Source organism: Leopardus geoffroyi, chromosome C1 (assembly GCF_018350155.1).
Source record: "Leopardus geoffroyi isolate Oge1 chromosome C1, O.geoffroyi_Oge1_pat1.0, whole genome shotgun sequence".
In the NCBI taxonomy this organism is placed as follows: Eukaryota; Metazoa; Chordata; class Mammalia; order Carnivora; family Felidae; genus Leopardus; species Leopardus geoffroyi.
Window position 1 is genome coordinate 215,483,360 of NC_059328.1, and position 19,905 is coordinate 215,503,264.

The following is a 19,905-nucleotide window of genomic DNA, read 5'->3' on the forward strand; positions in this document are numbered from 1 at the left end:
CAGGGCGTGAGTCTCATTCTGGGGATTTTCCTCCCTGGTCAAGTTTCTGGAAAAACTTGGATTTTGATGTCATGGTTTCCGTTTAAGACCTTCTCTGTTTGCCATCGGTGAGGGAATGCCGGTCGGGGTCATCCTGTGCTCGTTCTCATGGCTGGGCTGTGTCTGCATTGGCCCTCTGGGCTGAACCTGGGTCTGTGTTCGAGCGAGGTGACGTCGTAGGCTGCCCCTTCGCCTGCTCTGATGAGTGCCATGTCTCTGTCTTTCTCTAGTATCCGGGAGATAGCTCAGTCCCATCACGACATGGAGCAGGAACTTGCCCACGCCGTCAATGCCAGCTCCAAGTCCATGGACCGGGTGTACGGCAAGCCCAGAGCCACAGAGGTGCCTGTGCTTTTCAGGTCTCGCTCCCTGGGAGTCCTGTAGCCCTGGGGCCTTCTACATGGTTGTCGTTCTGGTTCCTCTCAGGGGCTGAACTGCAGCTTTGTCCTGGAAATGGTGAATAACATCAAAGCTCTGCGCAGCGAGACCGAACTGCTGCTGGCTGGGAAGATGGCCCTGGTAAGCTGGGGCAGGCTGGCCTCGCGCTTTGCGTGCAGTGACCGTTGTGGTACCCAGGGCAGCACGTTTTAGTCTAGAACTCCTGGCCGGGGGAGTTCTAGACTCAGTGTAGGAAGGGGCCTTGGAGGTCATCCGATCTGGCCGTATGGTTGGTTCTCAAACAAACTCTCTGGCCACATCTCAACCACGTCATCTCTGGTGTGTTAGACTTCTGTGGACAGGACCACCTTTGTCGCTGTGCTCAGAATTCTGCCTTAGAAATCTGCAGGTGTGGAGCCATCTGCCTGCGACCAGGCACGTGGGCCTTGTTCTGAGACACGCGGCACTGTCACCCTTCCTCGTTCAGCCCTGCAGACCTGGCGAGGAGTCTGCCCTGGGCGAGCAGGCAGGTCGGGTCTCACTGAATCGCAGAAGCCAGAATAGGGAGGGCCTGAGGGAAGGTCTGGCCAGCCTTCTTGCTTCAAAGATGAGGACGTGGAGGCCAAGGAGGTGGGGCGACCTGCTGAAGATCACACATCTGGAGAACCACCCCGTCCTCTGCTCTTCATCCCCAAATACTCTGCTTTTCTGGGTGTGACAGCCGCCCCTTTGCCGCCTGCTAGCATTCCTTGCACTGTGACATGGGCCCGTCGGGCCTGTCCTCTTTCTGACACAGGGGTCCCCAGGTCAACCAAAGTAGGCGAGACGTCAGCTCTGCCATTGCAATTTTCAGACAAGCTTGGTTCATTCCGCTCTTTACGAGAGGAGAGTTTTAGTTCCTGTTTCTCAACCTACTTAGAAGGAGAGCTTCTGAGCTTGGCCCCTTAGCCAGTGCTGTGTGACTGACTTTCTGTGGGAGTTCTTGTAAGGACTCTCTGAGACAAACAGACCACTTCTGCTGGAGCAGCCTGCACGCCTGCACGGGGGCTTTGCCGTGGCCCCAGCTCCTCACCGCCGATAACCAGCTGTGTTTCTTTTCTGCCCGGAGCAGCAGTTGGATCCCCCTCAAAAAGAGCGGCTCGGGGCCGCTCTTGCCGAGATGGACCAGCAGCTCAGGAAGCTGGCGGACACCCCCTGGCTGTGCCAGCCCGTGGAGCCCGGTGATGAGGAGGTAAGGGGGTCCTGGGGCTTCAGCTTGGGCACTGCGGGATGCAGTGGCTTTCCCTTCAGTGCCTGTAATCACCGTGACCTGTGCGGCTTTGAGATTAAGTTGGTGGCCGTCTTGCAGCCCATGATAAGGCTTCTCAAGACTCCTCTATTAAAACGCCGTGGAGGCGTGGAAAAAGACTGGCAGCGAGAAGGTTGGGAGTTAGTACTGAGCATAATCCTTGATGACTGGGGCACTCGTCATCCTCAGAAACAGAATGGCAGGGCTGGCCAGGAAGTCCCTAGAAGGCTGAGCCTGGCCCCGCTGTTTGCCCCTGGTGCGAAGACACGTCGGTTGGATAAATGGCAGCTTCTGAAGTTTGTCGTCGTCAGGGATGGAGTCGGTGTGTTTCGCTCACAATCACGTTTCTGTTTTGCACGTATTTAGAGACTCCAGCTTGTCATAGGTCCTGTAGCCAGGACAGACAGGACCCCAGGCATATGGCAGCCTGGGATGTCGTTGCCTCCTGCAGCAGGAGGACAGGCAGGAAGAGCCCCGGAGAGGTGCTTGTTGGAGGGTCAGTTTTGTGGGCAGCATCCTGATAAAGACGAACCGTGGATTGCCTTTCTTCTCAGGGGTAGAGCAGAGGTGGGCCTGGAGAAAAGTTCATCCTAGGCTAGGGTTCTGCAGTCTTGCCAGAGAAGTAACTGTTAGACGTTACACGTCTGGCACTCCTATCGCCAGTTTTGTTTGTTAGAACCTGTTGGCAGCAGTTAGGTGATGGTACAAAGGAAAGTTCCAACAGTCTGTCCTGCTCTGCTCTGAACATGCAGGCATTTGTTGACAAATGCAGAGGACATTTTGGTTTAAAGGGATAGGCCAAGCTCATCAAAATTAGTTAAATTGTGAATTATAAATACAAAATTTTCATTTAAAAGAAAATTCCTCAAATAATAATATATAAAATAATAGATGTAATGATAACATAGCCTGTAGTTCCAGACTAAGTTACCAAAGCCGGTGAAGTGGACAGTGAGATGGGAGGCTGGGAAGAAGACAGGGACAGAGGAATGAAGGCCGTTAAATTCCTTTAAGGTGGAAGGTTTAAAAAAAAGTTCTTGACTTTGATAATTAGGGAAATGCAGAGTTAGTAATATCTTTAAAAACTTAAAGGTAGTTTCTAACAGAATTGAAAAGGTGTATGTTTTTCCAAATCAGTTTTCTAAAAACAAAAACAAAATATAATCTACATTGTGAAAAAATAAGAGACCAATAAAGATGTAGCTAACAGTGTAAAAGATAAAAAATGGTGTAGCTTCTTCTCTGAAAAGCAAATTATCATAAGATTGTGTTAAAAAGGAAATCTAACCATATACCAATCACAAGAGCCTAATTTTCTCTCCCTACCCCCAGCAAAAACTTAGACACAAAAAGATCAAAACAATTTCAAGAAAACACATAAAATCTGAAGTTACAATATTAATATAAAAATAGAATTGCAATAAATGATAAAAACCGATCACTTTATATTGGCAAAATATATTTTTATAATAATAAAATTTATTTTTCTCTTCTTGATCTATCAGTTATTTCTAAAGTCTCTGACCATGAATGTAGATAGCTCAGTTTACCCTTGTGGTCTTATTTTTGCTTTCTGTGTTTTGAGGCAATATTATTGGCTGCATATAGATTTTATCATTATGTAAAGACCCTTAGTAATTGTTTTTAAGTTTACTTGTTTGGTATTTTCATCTTTATACTTTTACTTTCAAGCTTTATTTGTAGTGTCTCTCTTATGACTAGCGTATTGTCAAATGTTGGATTTTTATCCAATCTGTTATTTTCTGTTTTAACTGGAATGTTTGGTCTATTTATATTTATTGTGATTATTAATGTATTTATATGTGTATTTTGCCACATTTTGTGTTCTGTATTCTTTTTTTGTTTCTTTTAATTTCTCCTTTTTGATTGAGAATTCTCTCCTTCCTCCTACACAACTCTCTTTGTCCCCTCTAGTAGTTCGGAAATATATACTGTCTATTCTTTTAGTGACTACCTTCCAAATTTTAATTTATATAAAATCTGTAAAGCAAAAACTTCTTGAAATGAGAGAAAGGGACAGAAACCAAACTGTAGTGTGAACCATCACTACCAGTCCATGATTAATGAAATAAATTATAGCATATGAATAACAACAAAAAAAACTTGGAAAAATATGTATGTATAGAACATATATATATCATGTGTCTACAGAGAGAGAACTTTATACTCTGTAAAGAGGGCATATATTTTTTCTTGTTGCCCATAGGACATTAAAAAGTACTGACAGTAGGAATCTCTTTGTTATTCTAGAAATTGAGAGGGAGCGTTTAGAAACTTTTAGGCAATTAACAGAATTATATTTCTGTTGAAAATAATAAAAAATTGAGGTTTATGTTTTATATGTCCTTTTTCGGTTTCATTTTTTTAGTAGTTTATTTTATTGCATTTCATGGGAGTACCAGTCCACTGTGGCCTGGAAATTGTTAAAGTTGGTTCCTTTCTTTTTTTTTTTTTTTTTTTTAATTTTTTTTTTTTTTTTCAACGTTTATTTATTTTTGGGACAGAGAGAGACCGAGCATGAACGGGGGAGGGTCAGAGAGAGAGAGAGAGGGAGACACAGAATCGGAAACAGGCTCCAGGCTCTGAGCCATCATGAGCCATCAGCCCAGAGCCTGATGCGGGGCTCGAACTCACGGACCGTGAGATCGTGACCTGGCCGAAGTCGGACGCTCAACCGACTGCACCACCCAGGCGCCCCTAAAGTTGGTTCCTTTCCAAGAGTGGTTTCAGCAGCCCAGTGCTGGGCCACAGGAAACCCCAGGTACCATAGCCGTCAGCTGTGGGCCCTGTGTTCCCACGCCCTGCCTGTGGTGGGCAGCTCCCCCTCTCCGTGCAGATTCCCTCTGAAGACAGCAGAGGGCTAGGATTTTCCTTGGTTCGTGGGCACTGTGGCTGCTGCTGCAGCAGGAGGCTCGTGGCCTAGTGCCTGGTTGCAGGGTGACCAGTCAGCTTGGTTTGGAGACTTTCGGGTCTCAATACTAAAAGCTCTTATTTCACGAACTGCGGTTCCAAAGCTTCAAACATAAAAATGTTTCAAAACAAATTATCACCAAATGTACAGCCACTGCAGAAACAAAGCAGCGTGAGTCCCCCCCCCCCCCCCCCCCGAGGTCTGACCTAATGAATCCTTCAAGCCATGTCTGTAGGGGCCCTGGTTTCTAGGGTTCCTGGTTGTGAGCTTATGAGACGGTGCAGAGTAACAGGCGGGAAGTTGTATAGATGACTCCAGAGCAGGTTAGCTGCAAAACCAGAAACCCTCTGGAGCTGGCCAGGGCAGAGCAGGGAGGGCTGGGGTAGTGTTCCTGCAGGCATTCATCTTGTGGAGCCCAAGGCCGAACCTGCAGCCAGGTGTCCTGGGAAAGAAAGGAAAACCACACTTGCTCCTGGGGCCTTCTGGGCCTCCCAGGGCTCCTGCCTTTTCCGGCCTTCTTTGCCGGCTGCCGTTTGGCTCCGCGTTCCCGCCTTGTGGGACTCCGGCTCTGGGGTGGCGTTCAGTGGGCAGAGAGAAGCAGGGGCAGGGCACGGTGCCACATTTCTACTGGCATAAAAATAGGAAAATTATTTGAGAGCAAAAAAAAGTTGACAACTCTGTGAGCTAGTTCTTGGAAAGTACTGACCCCTGAATAATACGGTTTGAACTGCGTGGGTCCACTTACATACATACTACATAGCGCAGTACTGTAAATGTATTTTCTCTTATGATTTTCCTAACGTTCTCTTTTCTGTAGCTTTTTAGTAAGAAAGCAGTATATAATACATGCAAAATATGTGTTAATCAGATCATTCAGACTCTTTGGGGAGTCAGAAGTTACACTGGAGTTTCAGTTTCATGGGTGGGGGTTGGCTCCCGTAACTTCTACATTGTTCAGAGGTTCCCCGTAAAGTGCAAGAAATTAATTAGCCTGTGGCAAATATAATCAAGGAAAGTTTGAAAAAATGAAGTGATAAAGGTCATGTAAGAATAGATAAAATAATTATACTATCTTCAAAGAAATGCTAATTTAAAAATCTTGATGAGGGGCGCCTGGGTGGCGCAGTCGGTTAAGCGTCCGACTTCAGCCAGGTCACGATCTCGCGGTCCGTGAGTTGGAGCCCCGCGTCGGGCTCTGGGCTGATGGCTCAGAGCCTGGAGCCTGTTTCCGATTCTGTGTCTCCCTCTCTCTCTGCCCCTCCCCCATTCATGCTCTGTCTCTCTCTGTCCCCCAAAAAATAAATAAACGTTGAAAAAAAAAAAATTTTGATGAAACTGTTGAGTCTTCAGGAAAAATTTAAACTATACAGATTGAAATCTGAAGACATTTTAAAAAGACTAGCCATAGGACAACTTGAAGAAATAAGTATCATCTGCAAAAGAAAAATGTCAAGGAATGTGTGATTTCTATATATAAGGAAGAGTGTCAAAGCTAGGAAACGATGGACATTGTTCCAGTTCTTTTTTTAAATTCTTAAACGTGTAAGATTTACCATATTTGGGGGTGCCTGGGTGGCTGAGTTGGTTAAGCGTCTGACTTCAGCTCAGGTCATGATCTCACGGCTCATGAGTTCAAGCCCCACATCGGGCTCTCTGCTGACAGCTCAGAGCCTGGAGCCTGCTTCGGATTCTGTATCTCCCTCTATCTCAGCCCCTCCTCCACTCACACTCTCTCTCTCTCTCTCTCTCTCTCTCCCTCAAGAATAAATAAACATTAAAAAAAAATTAAAAAAAAAAGATTTTCCATATTTGTTGTTTTTAAGTGTATGGTTTAAGTAGCATTAAGTATGTTCACAATGTTGTGAAGCAAATCTTTGACACTTTCAAACAGTTCATTTTTTTAAAAGCTTAGCACATCTGATTTCAAAATTCAGTATTATCAGGAGGTTCGTAAGAATAATTTCTTTAAGTCAAATAATTGAAAGCAGTTCTTTATAAAAGCTTTCCGGCTGGGATGTGCACAGGGATTGAAAGGCCATCCCCCCCACCCCCGCAGCGGGAAGTGCTTGATTTCCAGGGGATCCTTGGTGGGTAGCTCTACCTGTGGTGTGCCCCCGCCGAGAGAGGACAGCATGTCTCCCCTGTGGGGAGGAGGGCAGTGGCAACACCACCGGTGACCTCCTCGTGCCTGAGAGTGGGAAGCCGGATGGAATCGGCAGCTCCATGTGTGGGCGGGAGGGACAGGGGGCAGCGCGGCCGCTCCCCAGAGCCTGCAGATGGTCAGAGGTCACAGTAGGAGCTGTCTTACAGGACAGACAGCCGGTTTGGAGGGCCACAACAGCTGAGTGTCACTTGTGGCTCTCATGACGGCCCTGATTCAGACAAACCAGCCATGAGGATAAACCTTTGCAGTGGTCGGGGAGAGTTGATGTTATTAACTGTAAGTGAATTCTTGCTGGTGTCACGAGTGGCGATGGTGTCGTGGTTAGAGGCTTTAAGAAGAGAGTATTCCCATGTGTATGGGTGGCATGTTGAAGTATTTGTGAGGGGAGCAGATTGAGGTCTTAAAAGGGAGCCGAAGTAAGATCACATGTTGATAATGAGGCTTGTTCTGCTGGTCTCCCCATTTTATGCATGGATGAAAATATTCCTACTAAAAGTTAGAAGTAAATGTAATACTCCTGTATGCGTTAAAAAAAAAAGAAGAAATTTTGAAGTTAGGAGTAGGATTTTGTTTGGGGCGTGCTGCGGGACAGCTGCCTGTCCCTGCGGTCGCCGGGCCCCACGGAAAGTGTTGGGGAGCGAGGTGGGCGCCAGCCGGTCTCAGGACGGAACAGCCTGGTCACGTGGGAGCTGAAGGTCTTTAATGGAGCTGTTAGAATTGACAGTTGAGAGTTTTGCCAAATGTAAGACGTTCGTGAAAATGGTTCCTGAGTGCTGCAGTCATTGGTTAGAAAATTGTAAGAGGTTTCTTTTGTCAGTTAAGAACCTGAAACATGAAATGCTTCTGATTAAGAGATCCATGAAGGGGCCATCAGGGGCACAAGGAAAATTGGAGGTACGACAGAGCACATTTCCAGACGTGAGGCTGTGGATTATTACCCCGTCTAGGCTTGGTCAGTCTACTGAAAATCCCTTTCAGATCTGGAAGTGCCATAAAGCCGAAAGGCTGTGTGGGTTGGTGTGGGGACGTCGGTAGACGGGGCTCTGGGGCAGGAAGAAACAGGCACACCTGAAAAATAAGGAAATTATGCTTTATTTGTGAAAACAGGGGTGATATGAGTACACAGGTTATAAATACAGTTAAGTGCATTGTGTGTGCAAACATCCTTCACTGCAGAGACCCCCTTCCTACCTGGCGTGAGAACATCCTCCGAGAAGGTCCACAGACCAGCTGGGAAGGGGCAGTGTTAGCTCCACCCGTGTCCTGGGCGGCTCTGTGGGGAGGCGGCTGCCAAGTGGGGACCCAGTGCCCCTGTCCCTCTGGCCCCCTCCCTCCTCGCTGCTTCGGGGAGTCGGTCCCAAGGAAAGAGCGCCAAGGGCAGGAAAAGCTTTGTTGAGAAAGATACTCCAGTACCGATGGTCCCCGCCTGCCAGTGTAGCACTAGGTCGGCTGGGAGCCTACTGGATGATCTTTGTACAACGTGCTGACATTTAGGTGATATTTATGAAGCTTTTTAATCGTATGAGAAACACGTTATAAAATGAAAGCCGAATGTGAAAATAGACACTGTGCAGTCACTGCACAACCTCTTTTAAAAGGCATCACAGATCAATAAATGCCAAGACTAGAAACTGAGGGAAACCGAGTAAATGAAGCAGGGACCGCAGCCCCTTTGCCAAGCTCCCCGCCTGTCTGAGAAGTGGGCCTGACTAGGTCGGGGTCTGACTCTCTGTGTCTCCCGCTTTCCCCACAGAATGTGATGCTGGAGCTTTCCAAACGCAGCCGCAGTGGCAAATTCCGCCTGGTGACGAAGTTTAAGAAAAACAGCAAGAACAGAGAAGCCCGCAGTAGCCTGGGAGCCCCGGGTACCTGCCCTCCCGCTGTCCTCTGGCCGTGTGCGCCTGCTGCGTGCGCCCTCCCGGTCTCCGCTCTGTCTGTGGCCTTGTGGCTCTTCCCCAAGGTCCCCGCCTGCGCCGCGGCGTCCCGTCTGTAGCTAGAGAACTGCGCCTTCTTGAGTCCCATGCCAGGCGGTCGCTCCTGCCCGGAGTCGCTCCCCGTGCAGATTCCTCTGGCGGCTAGCACCGCGCTGCCCGCCCGCCCTGGATCGGGGCTGCAGGGTGGGAGGAGGGCAGCAGAGGTGACAGGACACCCGGAGACACAGAGCTCACACTCGGGTCTTGTGCTGGGCCCACTGGGCCTGCCTCTTGGGAGGGGCTGCCGTTCCCTGGCTAACGAGTCATTGATCTGGGCCCCGGGCTGGAGCCCAGGCCAGCAGCGACTGTGGTTGGCCAAATCAATAGAACATGGCACTCGAGGACAGTTTTGAGGGAGAGTCAGTAGATTGGGCCTTAAAATCTCTGTCTGGAAGGTCGGCTCTGAGCATGGCTGTTTTCAGTGCCCTCCGGTGCCCGGCAGCCCAGGTTTGGATTTGTAGGTGGTGGTCACTCCCTTTGATTTTTCTTCTTCGAATGTTTGCCCAGCAGTTGGGTTTCTTTTAACGATAGTGGCTCTGTAACAGTGGTCGCTCTGACCACGTGAAATCTCTGCCTGTTTCCCTTCCTGCCGTGGACCAGAAGCAAAGTGAACCCTCTAGAAAGGAGGGCAAGCTGACTGCAGCTGCACAGTCAGATTGGCATTTTCCTCTTATTTGGTGGCATCCAGTCTCCCCTGGGACACACGGCAAATGTCCAGAAGGCCGATGGCCAACCTGGCAGGAACAGACAGCAGCTCCTGCTGTGGCTCATGTCCCCTGAATGCGGGTGGCTCCCCTGCTTCTTCCTGCAGAGCTCTGGGTGGTGCGTGTGGCTGAGTGGCGGGTGCTGGCTGCTGGGGCGTCTGGGGAGCCGGGTGCTGGGGCATCTTGGAAGCCGGCTGCTGGGGTGTCTCACGTGCTGGGTGCTGGGACGTCTCAGGAGCCAGGTGCCAGGGCATCTGGGGAGCCGGGTGCCGGGGTGTCTGGGGAGCCGGCTGCTGCGCATCTTGGGTGCCGGCTTTGGGGGCGTGTGGGTGCCTGCTGCCGGGGTGTCTGGGGTGCCAGGTGATGGGGTGTCTCAGGTACCGGGTGCTGGGCGTCTGGGGAGTCGGCTCATGGGGCATTTTGGGCGCTGGCTGCCTGCTACTGGGGTGGCTCGGGTGCCGGCTGCCACCTGCCTCGCACTGGGCTCTGGGCACTCACTGCATTCGTGCTTTTCCATCTCCGACAGTTCACCTCTGGGGGACAGAGGAGGTTGCTGCCTGGCTGGAGCACCTCAGTCTCTGTGAGTATAAGGACATCTTCACGCGGCACGACATCCGGGGCTCCGAGCTCCTGCACCTGGAGCGGAGGGACCTCAAGGTACTTCCACAGCGGCTCCTGGGAACCCGTCCCGGGCTTCCCTGCACTCCCTTCTCTGTCCCTCCCTCTGACCTGGCCATGCTCCGGTGTCGTCGGACTCTCCTCATGCATGGCTCGGGGTGACACGTGGAAGTGGCCGAGAGGCCACCTCTGCCCCCCAGCAGTGATGTCTCCAACCCGCCACAGCCAAACAAAGCCAGAGCAGAAGTAACGGAGGGGACCTTGCTTTTTTTTACCTGCTTGGACCAATGAACTATTTTAACACTAAAAACCCTGTTTCCGGGTTGGGGGGCGGGGAGGGGGTTTGGTGCTGGCTGGCTCAGTAGGTGGAGCATGTGACTCTTGATCTCAAGGTCGTGGGTTCGAGCCCCACATCGGGGGCGGGGGCTACTTAAAAGTAAAAAAAAACAGCCTGTTGTGGGACACAGCCCTGTGCTAATTGGCCAGCGAAGGGCTGTGTGTGATGACGGCCCCCAGTGCGTGGGTCCCTCTCCCTTTGGAGCCCACACACGGGCACACCTCCAAGCTGCCGCAGAGCACTGCGAGGAAGCGAGTCCCGTGAACTCCTTGGTTTCCCGGTGCGCGTGAGGGTCAGGTTTCTAACACGCTGTAGGCTCCTACGTGTGCAGCGGCATTAGGTCTGAAAAGCGTGCACACGTTAGCCTAAAAATACTTGCTCGCTGCAAAATGCTGTCATCTGAGCTTTCGGTGAGCCATCATCACTGGTCACGGGTGACCGTAACAAATTAAACGGCCAAAATGTCTGAAGTATTGGGAGAATTACCAACACGTGACACAGAGACTCGCGCCGTTGGGAAAACGGCCCCGGGGGGACCTGCCGGACGCAGGCCGCCAGGAACCCTGAGGTGCGGGGCACGGCGTGGCGGGGGCAGTGAGACGAGGCACGCCTGTGGCCGCTGAGCCCGGGTGGGGGGGGGGGGGAATCAGGCGCCAGGGCCGGCGGGCGGGCCGCGCCCTGAGAGGGCGAAAGGCCCCCCGGGACGTCCTCACGGCCGCGCTCTCGAGTCACCTGCCTCCACCTGCTGCCGGGCGGGGTCTGTGTCTGTCTGGCACGAAGGCACCGGCGACTCTGTGGCTCGCGGGAGGGGTGTGGCGGGCGTCTGCACGGCTGTGTGTGTGTCGTTTTCACCTTGCGTCACCGTCTTCGTCCTTCTCACCGCGTTTGTGTTCGGAAGGTCGGGTGGGAAGGCCCGCGGGGGCCCGGCTCCCTGCCCGGCGTCAGGGTGCTGTCCTCTCGTTGCAGGACCTCGGCGTGACCAAGGTGGGCCACGTGAAGCGGATCCTGTGTGGCATCAAGGAGCTGAGCCGGAGCGCTCCTGCCACCGAGGCCTAGCCGTGGCCCTGTTGGCCTGCGTCCCCCGCTCGCCCCGCGACTGAGGCCGGGGACTCGCTGCCCCTTCTCATGGTGCTACTCCCCCTGCTCCGGACGGGAAGCCTCGCGGACGCCCGTTCCGTGACCGTCCCGGGGTCTCGCGCACACCAACACAGCTACCTTCGAAACGACACCTCGTCCGGCCCCGACACCGCGTGGGGCGGACCGCCACCTCTCTGCTCCTGCCGACCCGGGACCTGGGCCGGGCCCGGCCTCCGGGCGCCGGGTTGTCCCGTGGAGGCGGCCCGCCTGGGCCACGCGAGCTCGTCCCGCGGGTCCCCGCCGCGAGCCCCGTGACCGCACGCCGCGTGGCCTCCCCCGGGCGTGCAGACCCCGGCCTGGCCGGCAGCCTCCCGCGCCGGCAAGTTCCATGTCTGCAGGCCACCCTGGTTCTCCGCGGCAGCCTTGCAAGGCCCCCGCCTGATGTCCCCCGGGTATTGCGGAGTCTTTGGCCGAGACGCTGCCTCTCCTGCTTTGAAAGCGGCCTGGACGCGCTGCCGTCCCACCATGTCCGCGGTGCGCAGAGACGAAGGACGAAGCGCGCTCGCCCTCGAGCAGAGCGGACGGACGGTGACGATCTCGGGCTGACAGATCCCCTCTCCGGTTGCCTTTGGCCTCGTCCGCGTGGCGCCCTCCTCTTGAGCTGCTGGCGTGGGCACATGGTCCCTCTGTCCCCGAGATGCTGTAGCCTCCCGTCTCCCCTCAGACAGAGGGTGTGTTTGCGTGAGCTCGGTGTTGGCGAGCGTGGGTGCGCCCCGTCCTGGGGGACCGTCCCCACCGACCGTCTCTGGCCCTGTGGGCGGCCATCTGCCTCGGGCCGCTCTCGCCCACGTCCCCGGCCCTCCCCGTCTCCCCCGTCGCTGCCACAGCCCACCCTGCAGGGCTCTGTAACCCGGCCCAGCTGCGAGTCGGGCCCCCGCACCCCTACCCTCTAGCTCGTTCACCCCTCATCCTCGTGAGGGGACGGCGGGGGGGGGCTGCAGGTGTCATCCGGTCACCCTTGGGGGAACCTCAAAGGGGGGGAACCTTTGGGGCGCTGAACAGCATCCGCCTGCTGCTCCCTCTGCAAGTCCCTCCCCCTCACTGGGGTGCACGGTGGCCCCTCCACCCCCGCCCCCCGTGAGCCCGGCCGGGCCTCTGCTGCCGGTTTGGGGGTGCTCCTGCTGGGGTCCTGGCGGGCACCTGGCCTGCTCCTGTCCCTGAGGGTGTGGTGGCGGCGGCGGGGGGGGGGGGGGGGGCCTGTGCTCCGCAGCGTGCTCAGCTGTTGTGCGTGGCCTTCCCCACCCCGACGTCCCCTGTGCCATCAGACGGCTGCTTTGGACCCGGGAAGGCAGAGAGGGATCATCTGGCCACCGGAAGTCACCGGCTTTCAAGGTAGAACAGGCTGACAAAGGAGACCGTGGGGGTCCTGAGCCCGCGGTACCAGAACGGCGTCTGCTCTGTCACCTCTGGCCGGGCCCTGGGCTCTGAGGTCCTCGGGGCAAGCCGGGGACAGGCACGTGCTCGGTGAGGAGGGGAGCGGCGGCCGGTGCTGACGCTGTGGGGCCGTCCTGTACCCTCCGCGCCCTCCCTTGGGAAAGCCCGAGGGCTGGGTGAAGCATGGTGTTTAGAATTAGTATGTCGTCGTCAGTGAGTAAAACAACACTGTTTACGTAAAAACCATTTTTCTGATTCTAGTAAGTTAGAGGCGAATGGAATAAACGTGAGTGTTGCATGGAAGCGTGTTGGCGTCCGGCCGGTGCCGCATCTGCTGCGGTGGCCGTGTTGGTTCCTGTGAGGCCGCTCCTCTGCCTGCCCCCCGACGTCCCTGCCGAGGCTGGGCGCTGTCCCGCGGGGACCCCGGTCTCGTCAGCGTGGAGGGAGGGAGGAAGGGTCCTGGGGAGTCTTGGACAAAAGGTTTTGTGCCCTCGGGCGGGGCTTACCCCTCATATTTATGATCTTAATTTATACGGTGCCCGCCGTGGAAGCAAATGCCTCCTGTATTGCTGTGTACAGACCCAATCTGGGGTTGTAAATAGGTTGTTCTGTGTATAAATAAAACCTGCCATTGTCAGATTTCTTGTTGTCATTCCTCGTCGCCCAGATCTTTCCAAACTGGATTCAGGATTTTGTATCTTAGCTACTCTGGAAGTTGGCGTGGCTGAAAAGCAAAATGGAAAGCCACTGTGTCTCTTAGGATGTGGCCACTCGGATCTATGGAACGAAGAACCCAGCCAGGAGGCGGGGCGCGGGTAGGGCAGAGGTTCAGACTTCATCACAGGCAGCCTGGCCCAGCCTACTGAGGGAGGGTCATTGAAGCAAATAGTCTCATCCTCCTAAATCTTTCACATAAAACTAGACCACAAGCTCTTCTGTTTACTGCCAGCACCTTTATGCCAAGGGAGCGGCCTCTCCAAGGTCAAGGTCACTCTGTCCTCTCCCGGTTCCCGGGAGGGCAACGAGGGGGAGGGCTCGAGTGTAATCCGATCGCAAGACTTGCCGACTCGACTCGGTGTGTGCAGAGGGCGGAGCAGTCGTTCTAAACCGGAGGGGCTCCCGGCTCGGAATTCGTCCGCCCAGACCCCCGTGCTCTCCGCGGTCTGGCTGATGCCATCTCTCCTGGTGAGCTGGCGGGCTGCCTAAACAAGTAAGCCTTGGAGTGCAGTGGCTCAAACCAAGTGTATTTCTGGTTCCCAGAACAGTCACGGGGGGTTGTGCTTCAGGTACTCGGGTACCCCGGCCGCGGCCCCCTCCACGTGTCACTTGGGGGTCTGGCCCACGCAGCCACGGTGGCTCCGGTCACCTTCCTGCCAGGGTGGGGGGAGCGCGGACGAGTGCGTGTGAGGTTTCCTGAGCCCACCTGGAAGCGGGAGCCCAGCTGGGGGCCCAGCCACACCAGGTGTGCGGGGGGAGGGGCCGCGGGCCGCTGTCACCAGCCGACTCAGCTCCGGGTCCGCTCTGCTTGAAGGCCCCTCCGTTAACGCACGTACCTTGCCCTGCTTTCCTCCCTCAGGTGGTTTCCAGGTGTTCGGAAGGAGGGAGGCCCGTGTCCCTGAGGGGAGAGGAAGGGCGCCCTCCAGCCGCAAGCTGACCCTTGGCAACACCCGGTCGGCAGCGTTCCGTCGGCCGGTGTGGCCTTTACCCGCTGCCCGGGATGCTGACCTTGTACCGGAGGTTGACGTCTGTGACCCAGGGGCTGTCCCTGGCCCCAGGCACTGTTTCTGGTGGTTGGTTTCTGGTGGCTCTGTGTTGGCGGGTGGCCTCGATCCCCTGAACTCCGGCCTCTGGCACAGGCACCGGGGCTACGCTGCTGGCTCCCAGCTTCATGTCTACGCCCCGTGATAGCAGAGGGTGGCGTGGGGGAAATTGAGCTTTGGGCGGGGGGGCTAGAGAGGAAATTGAGGCACATCTAACCACTTTGCACCCCCCCTTCTGTGTCCGACAATCCTTTATGGAATGGAGAACTTGGATTCTCGTGGTTTCTTCTGACCCCGACTGAGTTCGTCCTCCCCGCTAAGGGAAGGCGCTGGGGACGCAGCCGGCACGGCGGGTTGGGCATGTGCTTGCAGGACTCGGAGTTTGTTCTAAAGATAATACCTAGGCTGGCAGGACTTTTAACTTGTATTGATCCTGGTTTAAAATTTTAATACTTTGTTCATTATGGACTTTTCTGCATTAATTTTGATTTCTCAAAATGTTATTAAGTACCGCTCTGTCTTGATTACTGAGCTTTTTGGGCACCTTCAAGTTTTGTGCCCAAGGCTTCCACTTGCCCAAGTCCCAACCCTTCTGTCGTGTAATCTAATCTTGAACGTTAGACCTCAGACTCTCTTGGCATTTGTAGAAGCCACTGCTTGATGCTTATAAACATCAGTTTCCTGTCTCCTGCCCTACTAACAGAATCCCTGCGCCATCTGGGTGATGCGTTGTGCCCATATGTGCCCCTGCAAGTGTGACCACATTCTCCAGCCTCCTCTGCAGTTGACCTTAGTGATGTGACCAAGCTTGGGCGAAAGACATACAAATATTAACTGAAGTTTCCAGAAAGTTTCCTTTAAAACACGGATGCCTGTCTTTTTCCTCCTGCTGCTGGCCTGGAGGGTAGACCTGATGGGTGGAACCTAGCAGCCAGCCTGGGCCACAAGGTTGGAAGCCTACTCCTCGCATCTCCGTGGTCTCCACGAAGCTCCTGGACAACCCCCTCCCCGTACCTGCCACACCTCTTGTATGTGAGTGAGAATTGCATGTGTCTTGTCTCTATGTTGAACCTAATCCCTGTAGCGTTCCTCCCATAAAGATTTTGTATTTGGAAGGCCAAAGCGAAAGCATATAGACACGAGTTACACCTATTATACAGGTGTGAGGCCAGAGAAGGGGGACCCCCGGGGATGGGTGAAGTGGTACGAAGAAAGCTTTGGGGCAGACTGGTGCGCACGCGGGGCGGGTGTTTGTGGGGCGTGGAGGCCTCTCTGCAGCCGGGGTCCGAGAGCGTGGCCCGGACGGGGGCCCGCTCACACCAGGGGAGGCCGCTCTGACCCCACCAGCCGGGGCCGCAGTGTTGGACGGTGCATCCGTATCAGGCAGGAACTGAGGCACAGCCCATTCACGGTTTTCATCCCCAAAGCGAACCAGGTTTGCAAAACTCGTACAGGAAAAGCAGCTGGCTGGGAGTCAGAGGCTCTGTTGCTCACGCTGTTGATGGAAGCGGCTCGACCACGAGCCTTCCGAGCACTCTCAGAAATCGTGTCGCCAAGTCCCTCGCTGGCCGGCAAAAGCCTGCGGTCGCTCGGCCCCAGGGTCATCAGTGTCAGGCCTCCAGGACGTGCACAGTCAGGAAGGAGTGCCCAAGTGGCGCCACCCCAAAGGAGAGCCCTTCCAACGTCCAGGTCAGGTGTGCCCATGGGGACAGCTGACCCCGAGGTCGGAGCGCGGCAGGGCGAGCGAGGCTTTGCCTCCTCGGCAGGACGGGGAGCTCGCGGGTCGCTGTCTAGTTGCGCGGGTCCTGCCCGATGCATTCGTGGCCTCCGAAGAGAGCCTCAGTTGTGGTCCTCCTCACCCCCCCCGTGTAGACTACTTTCCGCCCCGATTTCCAGGGCTCTTTTAGGCACCAGCTGCCGAACTGTGAGAAGTCTAGAGGCCTTGGACGTGGGACGGGAGCAGGGACCGCGTGCAATCAAGCTGCCTCCCTTCGGGATGGGGTCGGGGGACGCGAGTGTGGTTTGGGCGTAGGTGGAGGAATCACGGGTATTAGGTGGGGCACCATCAGCCCTGAACCATCCAGCAGTTCCCCTCTGTGGGCCTGATCTTGGCTCCGTTTGAGGGCTCCTGGCGTTGTTCGAACCAGCCTGGCCTGGGTTCAGTCACCCGGAAGTGAAGGGTCCCGGCCACTACGCGCAGTGACACGGGCCGCCGTGGTGAGTGGCTGCTCTCGCCATGGTGAGTGGGGGGCACAGGAGGAAATGGAGTCAGAAATAGCTCTTCCTTTCGGGTACACTTTGCCTTGGGAGGTGAGCGAATTTCCAGGATGTACACACACCCGTGGTGAATTTATTTTGCTGACCCGTGCCCCGGATGGGCATGTCACAGAGCACAGAACGTGAGGGGCTGTCGGTGGCCTCTGTGGTCCTTCGCGATGAAGTCTGTTCCAGAGAGAAACTGCCATCTTCGAAGGCATGATTTTTGATCATCGGGAAATTCTGGTGCCCCACTCCCCTCCCCTTTTGCCAGAAAAATGTCCTAGTGGGATAAATGTTCTCTGTAATGCAACCACCACTCCCCTTCTCCAGAAACTTGCAGTTTCTTCTGGTAGTCTTCCTCAGGAGTCCCCAGAATTTAAATTTCTGAGGCAGGACTGAGACAGCATTTCTAAATATAAACGTTTATTTAGCCTCTGAAGTGCGTTTGGGAACAAAAGCGGCTGGAGCAGGAAACAACAGGTGCACATCAGATGTGGAGATGACAGTGAAGAATGGTTTATTGAACAAGGTCTCACAGCCCCCCCGGGCCCCCACTCCACCCCCATGTGGAAGGACGGACAGAAGGATGGACAGAAGGCAGGCAGGCTCACCGCGGGCCCAAGAAGGCACCGTCTGGCAAGGGCTCGGGCTTCTCCACAGCCAAGCTCTTTAGTTATTACGTCACCATTTTATGACCTTACCACGAAGGGACCGACCACGGAGCTCGTGTGAACGGAACAGCTTCTACGCCGAGGGGTGGGCTTCCAGCCACGGCCCCCCTCGCGTCTAGCGTTGGTGGCTGCGCAAGGTGCATCCGTGGAGCCCGTCTACACCCTCGGGCAGATCCAGCCCCTGGGGCCCGAGAGCAGCCTGGGGTCCAGGTCTGGCTTCTCACGGCGCCACCGCTTTAGTCCAAACGGGGATGCGACCCGGGGCCTGACGCCAGACACGTGCACGGAGGCCCAGGTCTTCCACGGCGGCTGGGACTGTGCTAGGAGCGGGGCGGGGCCAGGCCGCTCGGAAGCAGCCAGCTCTGTGGACACACGGCTCATGCGGCTGGGACGCTGGCCCGCACCTGTCCTCCTGCCACCTCCCGCCACCGAGTGCGGTGTCGGCAGCGGTGGGGAGGGGAGGCGATGGCCTCACGACGAGAGCTGCCGCAAAGCCTCATCTGAGGTAAGAGCACGTTACCTTTTCGGGAATCCTGCTCCGGCCCAGCTGGAATCTGCGTGCACCATCCCAGTGTCCTGGTCAACGGGCTCGGGGACAGATGTAGGTCTGTCACAAATACCGCTGAGGTCTTTATTAGCCAAGCTTAATTAGGAGGAACAGAATCCTGGTTTAGGTTTTCTCTTTTGAGGAAACTCGGGACCATCAGCCCACGCCAGGCCCGTCTGCCGCGGCCGGGCTTCCGGACACACAGAGGCTCCGGCGTTCGCAGCAGCAGCGAGAAGGCTCTGATCACGGACAACATGGGGCGGAGGGCAGGCACCTCAGGGCTGCCGAGCTGCCACCGGTGTGGCCACACCCGAGGCTTCCTTCTCTTCAGCAGCGTCCACCGAGCCCGAGAGGCCACCCTGTCTCATCCTGGAAAGAGAGCTAACGCTTTAGAATCGGTTTTAACTCTGGTCAAAGGGGGGGGATCATGTGCCGCATGGGGGCCAGAAACACCCTTTGTGTCCCAGAGTGAGCCTGGCCGGCCCGTCGGCGTGAGCTGAGCTGTCAGAATCCTTGTGGACGCGGGGGCAACCTCGTCTGAACCGTGAAGACAGAAGAACGTGAGTGCTTCAGACGGCGGACCCGTCGGAGGGTAGCGACGTGCCGCTTTATCCGTGCCTGCAGTTAACGGGGAACGGGTGAACTTTCTCATACAGATGGCAGCCAGGGTCAGGTGTGGTGCAAGGGCAGCATGTGACCAGCCGCTGTGGGACACCGCCAGGTCTGTGCAAGCCCCCCAGGTGGGGGTGCAGCTCGGCCACGTGATAAAGCGCGCTTCTCTGGCCGGAGATGGAACGTCCCTCTGCCCGTAATAAACGGAGGGTCTGGAATCCCATCCGCAGGAGGCGGAAAACCACACGCGTGTGCGCACAGCAGCACCCGGTGAGCTGTGGGGGGAGCAGCGCGCCCATGCCCACCACCCGCCGGTACCGGCACTGCTGGGGTGCGGAGGCCACGGGGACGTCGCTGGCTGCCCGCACTATCTGAAACTCCCGACGTGGATGGAAAGAGACGCTTCTGGTGCACGGGGCCGGGCAGGCGTCTTGACACCAGAGAAGACGTCACTGCTCTGCACACGGAGGGTTTCTTGGCTGCGGGAGACAGGAGAGGCTGTCATAGACTCATGGTCGTGGACACCACAGGCCTCACCGGGTTGGGGGATTTGGAATGACTCTGAAATTCATTCTAGCTTTTAAAAAAAAAAAAACAAAAAACTTTTTTAGATGTTTATTTTTGAGAAAGAGAGAGTGCAAGCGGGGGAGGGGCGGAGAGAAAGGAAGACACAGAATCCAAAGCAGGCTCCCGGCCCGGAGCTGTCAGCAAAGAGCCTGATGCAGGGCTTGAACCCACGAATCATGAGATCATGACCTGAGCCGAAGCTTAACCAACTGAGCCACCCAGGCACCCCCGTTCCAACTTCTTAGGGTTAAGTTACGACGGGCCACAGGGACGCGTGTTTGCAATTTTGACAGGTATTTACAAACTGTTCAGTCGGAGGACCTCAATTTACGCCTCCCCTGCCCCCGCCTCGCCAACCCTATGTCAGGACAATGGGCTTTTGCACGTTGTCCACACAGCGGGTCAGACTTGGGGCCTTTTCCAATCTGCCAGATGAAAACGTCTCATGGCAGAGTGATCTTTACCTTTTGAATCAACATGTTAAGATCGACAGACGCAAAGGATCTGAAACGTCCAGCCCCGTGGACTGCTGTGGGTGTGGTGCC

The 19,905-nt window shown here is 55.1% G+C and overlaps 2 protein-coding genes across 20 annotated transcripts in view; one reads left to right on the forward strand and one right to left on the reverse strand.

The window, feature by feature from the left end:
• DGKD (diacylglycerol kinase delta) overlaps window positions 1-13,581 on the forward strand; it is a 111,053-nt gene extending 97,472 nt beyond the window's left edge. For 9 of the 10 annotated variants that reach the window (XM_045481775.1, XM_045481778.1, XM_045481777.1 and 6 more), the window contains 6 exons: window positions 270-381; window positions 466-558; window positions 1,529-1,648; window positions 8,555-8,666; window positions 10,005-10,135; window positions 11,400-13,581. In XM_045481775.1, coding sequence (XP_045337731.1) covers window positions 270-381; window positions 466-558; window positions 1,529-1,648; window positions 8,555-8,666; window positions 10,005-10,135; window positions 11,400-11,489 — 658 coding nt within the window. In that variant the 3' untranslated portion in view covers window positions 11,490-13,581. The remainder of the gene's footprint in view (window positions 1-269; window positions 382-465; window positions 559-1,528; window positions 1,649-8,554; window positions 8,667-10,004; window positions 10,136-11,399) is intronic. The other variant, XM_045481776.1, reaches the window with a different exon arrangement.
• Window positions 13,582-17,369: 3,788 nt separating this feature from the next.
• Window positions 17,370-19,905, reverse strand: part of USP40 (ubiquitin specific peptidase 40) — a 90,611-nt gene continuing 88,075 nt past the window's right edge. For 9 of the 10 annotated variants that reach the window (XM_045481768.1, XM_045481767.1, XM_045481764.1 and 6 more), the window contains one exon: window positions 17,370-19,272. In XM_045481768.1, coding sequence (XP_045337724.1) covers window positions 19,161-19,272 — 112 coding nt within the window. In that variant the 3' untranslated portion in view covers window positions 17,370-19,160. Of the gene's footprint in view, window positions 19,371-19,905 lie in introns of all 10 variants that reach the window. The other variant, XM_045481766.1, reaches the window with a different exon arrangement.